The sequence below is a fragment of the Brachyhypopomus gauderio genome, chromosome 14, assembly GCF_052324685.1.
Source record: "Brachyhypopomus gauderio isolate BG-103 chromosome 14, BGAUD_0.2, whole genome shotgun sequence".
NCBI lineage: Eukaryota > Metazoa > Chordata > Actinopteri > Gymnotiformes > Hypopomidae > Brachyhypopomus > Brachyhypopomus gauderio.
The window spans coordinates 16,143,711-16,153,710 of NC_135224.1; the positions used below are offsets into that span (position 1 = coordinate 16,143,711).

The 10,000-nt window shown below is 44.2% G+C and overlaps 1 protein-coding gene across 1 annotated transcript in view; it reads right to left on the reverse strand.

Annotated features, from left to right (window-relative positions):
- Nucleotides 1–6,150, reverse strand: part of LOC143474987 (delta-type opioid receptor-like) — a 9,625-nt gene extending 3,475 nt beyond the window's left edge. Inside the window, exons 1-4 of the mRNA XM_076972680.1 lie at nt 5,209–6,150; nt 4,677–4,914; nt 886–1,238; nt 1–195 (exon numbers count right to left, since the gene is read on the reverse strand). The exon at nt 1–195 is cut by the window's left edge and continues 3,475 nt beyond it. Coding sequence (XP_076828795.1) covers nt 1–195; nt 886–1,238; nt 4,677–4,909 — 781 coding nt within the window. The 5' untranslated portion in view covers nt 4,910–4,914; nt 5,209–6,150. The remainder of the gene's footprint in view (nt 196–885; nt 1,239–4,676; nt 4,915–5,208) is intronic.
- Between the last annotated feature and the right edge of the window lie 3,850 nt (nt 6,151–10,000).

Sequence of the window (10,000 nt, forward strand, 5' to 3'; positions counted from 1 at the left end):
TGCGACGGAGGTTGCGATCCTTCTCCCGCGAGCCAGAGAGCAGACGCACGCTGCGGAGACGCAGCAGCATGAGGGAGTAGCACGCGCTGATGATGAGGAGGGGCGCGAGGAAGGCCACGGCGAACACGCAGACCTTCATCAGCGTGTCCCAGTACTCGTACGGCTCGGGGAACTGCAGCGCGCACTCCGTGGTGCCTGCAGGGGGGGGGACCAAGAGAAATGGCAGCAAAGGAGGGAAGAAGATGATTGGTTGAGAAGAAAGGAGGGGGGGGTGCACGTGAACACTGCCACGGGGGGGCCAGGGTTTCATATAAGGCCCCTTTAAGCCAAGATCGACGCAGTGGTGGTGAAATCTGGTACCTTCTTTAAAGAAATCAATTTGCTTTCAGCATTACCCATAGCTAACCCTTCTCTAAGTCTTCTCTTTCGTATAATGGCTAGCAGCCTGTAAAGGTCAGTGCTAAAACACACTTTCCCTATCTGATGTTTAGCCCGTTCGAAGACTCGTCTTTGTGAAAGGGCTGCCCACGCAGCATCATGGCATAAATGTCTCGGCGCAAAATGCAGCGTGCAGGGAGAAGAGAGCCAACCGCCATGCGCTGTCTGTGCGAGGACCTCATGACCTCATGACTGACCTTAACTGGCTAGCATCACTTCGCATCAACAGATGGAGACACGAGCTGTGTAATTATCATTGGAGCAGCGGCGGTTAACAGATTCTGGTCCCACTAAGGGAACCTAAACTCTGCGCTTGAACCGTGGCCTTAGCTGGTGCCTTAGCTGGTGCTCAGAAGCTTTAGCCCCACTCCACTCCTGCTACCTCTACAGAAACCTTAGCCCCGCCTCTTTTCTGCTTCCTCCACAGGCTCACCGGGCATAACTCACCGTTGTTGGTCTGAGTGCCACCCAGCACCAGAGCTGGCACTCCAGCTGCTGAGGACAGCACCCATATGCCCACATTGATGCCCTTGGCGACTAGCGGCGTGCGGAAGTCCAGGGCCTTGACCGGATGGCACACGGCGACGTAGCGGTCCACGCTCATCATGGTCAGCGTAAAAATGCTGGTGAACATGTTGTAGTAGTCAATGGAGATGAAGACTTTGCAGACGACTTCGCCGAACGGCCAGGAGTTCAGCAGGTAGTTGGCGCTCTGGAAGGGCATGGTGGTGGTCACCAGCGCATCGGCCAGGGCCAGGTTGAAGATGTAGATGTTGGTTGCGGTCTTCATTTTGGTGTATCTAAGGTGGGGAATGGAAGGAGAGGAAGATTTCAGAGGCAAAGCACTTCATCAGTATCACAGAAAGAAAAACGATGTGAATATGTCACTAATATATCCGCAGCGCTTCGATAAACCTCTTCCACAAACAGTCCATGTGTCAAGCCCTCAGGTCCCATTCACCACCCATTTTGCACTTTTATGTACATCAAGATGCTTTAGTTTTTCCCCTTTGTACGGGAACCACTGACAGCATGTACAGCAATTCATTTGAAGTCTCAAATGTGCAGATATATATATCACAGTGATTAAAGAGAGAGAGGGAGCAAGACAGAGAGAGAGAGAAACAAAGAGACACCCAAGCCCTGATTAGATCTTCTGAAGTGAAATCCGATTGACAGATACTTCATGTTCACAGATGTTCATGAGCTTTCCGACTCCCCCCAAGTATTCAATCTCTCTCGTCGCATACACGGAGAAAGATCTCAAAGAGACGCGCCAAGACTGCTCCAATGGCAGAGGGAGGGCTTTTGGTTTTGAAATGATATATATAAGTAAAAAAAAGAAAGCATATACAAAGTACTGATACAGACAGGCCGAGCTGAACATCACAAGGTGTCCAGACAGAGAGACACTATTAATGACACGACAGGTTATAGTTACAATGTGCACATATACTGTTAAAGATACACCGGCTAATGGACGGCATTATGGAGGGGAGTGAAACAGGATGTAAAACCAAAAGCTACAAAAAGAACTTCTAATCAAAAGATCTAGTGAAAAAGTGAAACCACTCTTGGCAAAAAAAAACACTGGGTAGACACATCGAGCTATCTTTGTATTTCGGTCATTTAGATTTAATAGAAACTCTGAAATAGAAGAATGACAAAATTACTTCTTGCTGTGCATGCACCCATTGGATTAGATCCTTCTCTCTGATTTGAAAGCTTTCTAATTCTGATTAATGATGAATAAGATGAAGAGTGAGAGAGAAGCCTTTCCCATTCTTATCTGAATAAGGGCCTTGTGATTTGCATTGATAACACATTTAAGGCAGTTACCACATCAACAATCATGGATAAAAAGAACATTTAAAAGGATGGCATTGTCTATTTAAGCTATTTCTGACACTAACAAATACAATGGCATTGTAGCCCCTTTCTTAAATATACTTGATTCTATCAAGTGCCTTCCTGTTTTTGAAAGCCTTTGATTTAGCAGTAAGCAAAACTACTGATGTAATTTCCTTTACAACATTCCTTATGACACAATAAAGCTTCTTTGTAGCTCTAGACAGGAGCTGGAATGAGCAGGTTGCCCACAAAATTCAAAGGGGGTCAGAGACAGTGTCCACACATGGGCACTGGACAAATAAACAATGAGTTAACAATGATTTAATAATGAGGTAACAGTGAGTTAACAATGAGATAATTATGAGGTAACAGTGAGTTAACAATGAGATAATGATGAGGTAACAGTGAGTTAACAATGATTTAATAATGAGGTAACAGTGAATTAACAATGATTTAATAATGAGGTAACAGTGAGTTAACAATGAGATAATGATGAGGTAACAGTGAGTTAACAATGAGATAATGATGAGGTAACAGTGAGTTAACAATGAGATAATGATGAGTGGGCAGAATGGCTGCATGAGATACTCCAACCCAAACAAAAACAACTAGATAGATATTTTTGATTCATCAGAACAATTACAGAACACGTAACTAGAGTATTTAGGATATGTCAGGATGTTTACACCACACAGTAAAAAAGTGATATATTGGATATGTTATTTACACTTTGCAGCTTCCAGTAATATAAGCAATATCATATATAATACCATTGTCATGCAGTCAGGAGTGTATACTGCAAACAACAGACCAACTGTTCCTTACAGCTACAAGCCCCCCCCCAATGAGCAGGTGGCCCTGTGCTAAGTGTACAGGGACAGACGGACACAGATCATGATGCCAGGCTTCAGGTTTTTGTGGCCTTTTTCAAATGATTCTCCATTCACAAAGGCAGCCTCACACAAAGCCAACCAAAACAAAACTACTTAAACTGGCTACCACTTTTTGAATGAATACAATACAAATACTATTTGAACAGCAAAAGTAAACTCTAGTTTAGGTCTAAGGTGTAAAAGGACATCGGACCCAACGCCCTGTTCCTTATTTTAACCATCCAGTTCCTACCCACAATCCTCTATGTTGGACTGACCTAGGGTTATTGCAAATGCAATATTTCAGATGCAATGTCTGAAATTTACTCCTACAGTAAAACGTAAGTCTAAAATGATCCCTGGTGCTCTGGTGTATGGAGCGGTGAGGCAGAGCTGCACTAGAGCCGCTGTGGTAGTGACAGGTGAGAGATGAAGCTCTCTGTCTCACTGAGGCGCATCACTGGAGGCCTCCATGATATTTTGACACGTATTGATAGGTGACACATATTGATCTTTAAAGCATCTCCACACAGGAACATGTGTGCCTTGGGCAAGCCCAGGTTCTCTCTCTCTTTCTTTCTCAATCTCTTTCTTTATTTGTCTTTCTTTCTTTCTCTCTCTCCCTCTCCAAACCTCAGTTCAGATTTATCTTAGAGTTACCTCATAAATAGAGCTTTTGTATTACAGTAAAAAAGCCCTGTATCAGCATTCAGTGAGTTACAGATGGGAAGCAATGCTTTAAAGCTTTAAATCTTTCACACACACATGAACACACACACACACACACACACACACACACACACACACACACACACACACACACACACACACACACACACACACACACACACACACTCTCTCTCTCTCTTTCTCTCTCTCTCTCTCTCTCACACACACACACACACATACACACACACACACACACACACACACACACACACACACACACACACACACACACACGGAGTTGAGTTGAGAGAGAGAGAGAGAGAGTCCAAGCGTAAGATGTCAATATAACACAGCTAATTAATTCAAGTATTTTATGACTGCCTAGATAAGAATTAATTAACTATTTGATTTTGAAGCCATGATCGATTTTATCCTAAGTGAACAAATGAGGGTCGCAGTTAGTGCAGTAAGTATATTCAACTAATCGGAAGTAACCACGTTTCTACATAAATGCTATAAATCTGATATTTAAAAAATGGACGTAGCAGAAGCCACAACTGGGATATTTTATCATTTTAAGATACTTTCTTTTACACATTTTGTGGAACATATAGCGCCAGAACCGTCTTCATTATAAGAATTATTTTATCTAAATGAAAATTTTTTACAAAAACATGAACATCTGAACATTTTTTACGTGTTACATGGCCCGTAAGACGCATGATGGAGAGGCACGAGTACGTTAATGAAAACACACCTATGTGTGATATAATCTGCCACGTGAAATTCAGAGAAGAGTGCCAAAACAAGTGCCAGTGATTTGCAGTCGCACAACGAATACCATACCTGATAATGACATACATGACGAGGCAGTTCCCCACGAGCCCCACTATGAACACTAGAATATAAAGAGCCGCGATGACCAGGGCGAGCGCGCACACAGGCTCCTGCGTCCACGCGTTCCGCGTCAGGTTCTGCGGCACGGTGTCAGCAGTCAGAGACGCGTTAACATCACACTCGTCCGACATCGCAGAAAGGCACATGTCTTCTTGAACAATTTCCACCAGATCTGAATCCATGTTTTCTGCGTTAAGAGAGGCAGAAAGCAAACTTATAAATGTCAAAGAATTGTGGAAAGAGTCATACGTGGCCTGATTCAATAAAATAAGAATCCGTACAAAATGGGTTAGTGGCATTAGGTGGCAAACATTTAAGTTGTTCAAACGTGGACTCATTATTACCTTAGCCTATTTAATTATGTAACTTAATTCCTAGCAGTGTCTTAACATCTCTATAGAAACATTATTTCGGATATTACCTTTGTATCATTCTTCATAATATTTAATTTAGCCGCGTACAGATTCAACGTTAGTCCTACCTTGTTGCTGCAACAAAACCTGTAAAAAAAAGTCGGACTCCTGCGTTTTCTGTGCAGACGTTGAGACGTTGGTAAACTTTGTTGCTGTCAGCGCGTAAAGGGTCTGGAGTACATCGCCACTGCGCGGCGGAGTCTCGAGCGTCCAGTGGGCGCAAATATCCGCTCCTCCTCTATTCGCTTCTATAAGCTTCTCTATGACAATTACCCGCTGCCACGAGCTTCGTGGTGAACGGCGAGAGACGTCAGTGTGCGCGTTCTAGCGTGGAGCGCGAAATATCCAACAACGTCTGCAACGTCGTATCAGTTAATTTCTTGGCTTAAGTATCTCGAGTATTCCTTTCAAACAGCGTGGCAGTGCTATCAGGTAAGTAATGGCCACTCAGGTAAGTAGTAGTCAGTGAGACACGGTACACATTAATTTACGTGAATTAAACGATCAAATTTGATTTGATCTACTAGACCAGGGGTACTCAACTGGCGGACCGCGGTCCGGATCCGGACCCGAACGCAGTCCTGTCCGGACCCAATCTCATTCCTGATTAACTGGATACGGACCAAAACAAAACCGTAGCATATATTTCAGGGCTATTGAAAAAACACTCCGTCACGAGTGTTACGTTCGCCACCCCGCTCAACAACTTACGTTCGCCACCCCCGCCGCACCGGACCTCAGGTCACAGGTATCTGCCAAAATTGGACCGCGGACAAATTTAGTTGAGTACGCCTGTACTAGACTAACTAAATAAGTATTGCCTTCATGGAGAAGAATGAGCAATTGATTATCAACAAGTGCGATATTTAAAACTGCATACAGACTCACGCACATGTACAAACACACGCACATGTACAAACACACGCACATGTACACACACACACACACACACACACACACACAAACACACACGCACACAACCACGTGCAAATGCACACACCCACACACACAAACACACACACATGGGCACACACACATACACACACACACACACACACAAACACACACGCACACACACACACACACACACACACACACACACACACACACATACACACAAACACACACACATGGGCACACACACACACACACACACACACAAACACACACACATGGGCACACACACACACACACACACACACACACAAAGTCACGCTCCTTGGCCCTGACTTCGTTTCCCAACATAAACCCTCTAGTCATCCATCTGTCACTCCATCCAGCTCCACCAATCCTCAGTCTGATCCTCACCCTCATCCTCTCCGCCTCCCTGACTAGTATCGACTATATTCACCTGCCTCTCATCATTCACCTGTCTATTTAAACCTGTCTATTGATTCACTGTGAATTCTTGCCTTGTCTAATTGACTATTTAAACCTATTTGTTGAATTGATGCATTGCAAAGTCTTGCCTTGTCTATTTCACGTATACTGAGCAGTCTTTCACCTTACTGGTTATCATTCTATTTGTTTGTAATGTGGTTTCTCTGCCCACATCCCCGTCTGGTTTGATTGCACTATTGGACAGATGTCTGGATTAGTAAGTTGTGGATTGTTCTCTTGTTTTTGTCTGCATTTTCTCTGGCTACTGACCATCACACACACACACACACACACACACACACACACACACACACACACACACACACACACACACACACACACACACACACACACACACACACACACACACACACACACACACAAATGCTTTCAGTTCTTTTAGAACTCTTCATGCATATTTTTATCATGACGCACATGTAAGTGATGCTTCCTCTCAAAGGTCTAGTGATACACTATTATAACTAGACACTTTCCTCTTCATTTACCCTCTTACCCCACCATGCCAAATTTTAAAGCACCAGTTATTGCGCTGGGGGTAATTGGCTCTGAGCTGTTAAAATGGCCATGAGCATTCTGAACGCTTCTGACAGTGGCTCCTTCCGTTACATACAGCAGGCCATATATGGCAGAAGGTAATAGCTGCTGTGCTGCAGGGGATGGAGAGGCAGCCATTTCAGCATCAGAAAGGAAGTCCCTGCTGAGAGTAAAGGCTTCTTAGCTGTTCCTCCACTCTTTTATAGAACTGCAAGCTTCTTTTCACTAAAACCAACCACTGGGCACAGATCTTTCCGACATCATCAGTGAATGATGAATCACAAATCTGATCAGACAGAACACTGCAGTTAAAATGAAAACGATTACCAGTGCAGTACCAAGTGCTCATTGAATTGTAAAAAAGGGATATTCTCCTGATCGGTGCAGAAAACTGGATTAATGATAAGTGACAGCAATTTGGTTTCATCCAACACGTATCTTCTGAATCAAATGCAGACAGGGCGCATGCATGACTTATTTTTGTTGAGATTTCTGCATGGTCATCACTGATCCCCTTATGATTCCCGTCGGCTTCTTCATTGAATCACATTGATTTGCCAGATCTTTGGGTGCACAGACCTATTGGCCTGAGGTGCCTCCTTTGACCTATAGAACAGCATACATTTCACAGGGGTGTGGCTTCTTGAAGATGCTGGAGGCGGTGTGCAGGAATGCCGTGCCATGCAGTGATGACTGGGATCTGCTGATTGGATCCAGTCCTCTCCACCTCATCTCAGAGGTGTTTAATTGGGTTGAGATCTAGAGATTCTGCAGGCCAGTGAAGCAATGCCTGCTCACCCTTCACTGAGAGGATGTGCTCTTGACCTGCTATCATGCTGCTGTTGTCCTGCTGAGGCTGGATAAACTGTAGCCATAAATGCACCCAGTCGGCAACAATGTGTAAATGCACCTTGCCCTTAGGACAGTGGGAAGTCACGAGCTACAATGTTTGCCAGGAATACAATCTCCACACCACTGGCCTGGACTCTTATCACATAGCCAAGCACCATAGACTCATGTTGCTTGAGACGAATTCTGGTTTTTCTATCAGCGTGATGCCAAAGCTGGGTTCCACCGGGCATATCTGGTTTTTCACCCTGCAGTGGTTCAGTTCTTATGCTCCTTCACTTAGTGGAGAAACACTCTCATGGTCTGCACACTTGACTGAATTACGTAAGATCTGGCGTCTGTTTGCTTGCCTGATTTTTATTGTAATCCTTCAATCACTCTGCAAGCTGTTTTGTCTGTGGGATCATTAATTGTTGGTACTGTTTTTTTGTGCTTTTCACACAATTTTATGTGAAACATGTGAAATGGTTTTGTGTTAGAGATCAGAATACTAGCACAGCCAGTATCAGCAGTCATGCCACACACACGGTCACCAAGGTCATTCATTTTCATCTGTCCATTTCTCGGTTTGTTTGCTAACTGATTCTAGAAAGGCTGCTCTGCTTGATAAATGCCACAAAGAACAGTCACAAGGTCTATGACTTGTTGGAATTGTTGGCTTTTAAAATATTTTTGGTGATTTAACTGAAGTGTTAAACAAGGCAGGTGATAGCGGGGTCAATACCTTGCACTTTTCTGTTATGAGAGTGAAATCTGGTTTTCTTTTCTCCGTCAGGTGAGATTCACCAAGACACCAACATCCAACCTGGATGCCTCAGCCAGCCAGCATGGAACTGTCCAAGGTGCTGAGTGAGTGCAAAGACACTTTCAACACCCGTGTTTTGGACAGCCCCAGTAGCATGGCTCCGGGCAAATACTAATCAGATAAGTTTCTCTCTCTCTCTCTCTCTCTCTCTCTCTCTCTCTCTCTCTCTCTCTCTATCTATCTATCTATCTATCTATCTATCTATCTATCTATCTATCTATCTCTCTCTCTCTCTCACTCACTCACTCACACACACACACACACACACACACACACACACACACACACACACACACACACACACAACACACACAGTTTTTCCGTCCTCCTTCTCGTTGGGCTGAAGTACTCCTCTGCCAGAGGCTATGCACCTTATTTTCTGGTGGATCGGCTCCCTTCTAGAAATCTCCCCAGTCGCCCCCGGGGTAGCTTTGCTCTCTACTTCAGTCACAGGGAGGGTTGCTCTGACCAGCCTCTCCGTTCCCCTCTCATGGTCTGCTGGGCTGCTGGGCTCTGAGAAAATAGACTGTGGAAATAAAAGGACCCTACTTGTGGTGCATTCACCAGCTGTCTGAGTCTTGTATTAATTTCAGGCACTCATGAGCTCTTTAACCACACAACATTATGTTACCAAGTACATAGTGCTCTAAGAATTTGATGTCATCCAGAAAATGGGAAAATACCTAGCACAATACAACAAAAAAAATTACACACTCAGTGAATGAAATCTGGCACTCACGAAGCAAAACCTCAGACTGCATCTGCACAGGTATAACAGCCTCAGACAGTAACACAGAAATGACTTGATGTCATTTCTGTGCCATGTCAAGGCACTGTGTTTCGTGCATAGCAGTAGGGTGTACAGACTCTTAGCTGCGTAATTGTAAAGTCACCAATCATGTGTAACGGTATAAAGAGGCAACAGATAAGTTTACCTGTGTTCATCATAAATGGAAGTGCAACATTGCAGAATGAGGAAGAGTTTGATTGAGGATGATGGGAGTTTGATTGAGGACGATAGGTGTTTGAGTGTGGATGATAGGTGTTTGAGTGTGGATGATAGGGGTTTGAGTGAGGATGATAGGGATTTGAGTGTGGATGATAGGGGTTTGAGTGAGGATGATAGGGGTTTGAGTGTGGATGATAGGGGTTTGAGTGAGGATGATAGGGATTTGAGTGTGGATGATAGGGGTTTGAGTGACCATGTTGACATTGATAAAAGCTGCACAACTCAGCTCAACCTCAGCTGATTTCACTGCAAAGGTCTACAT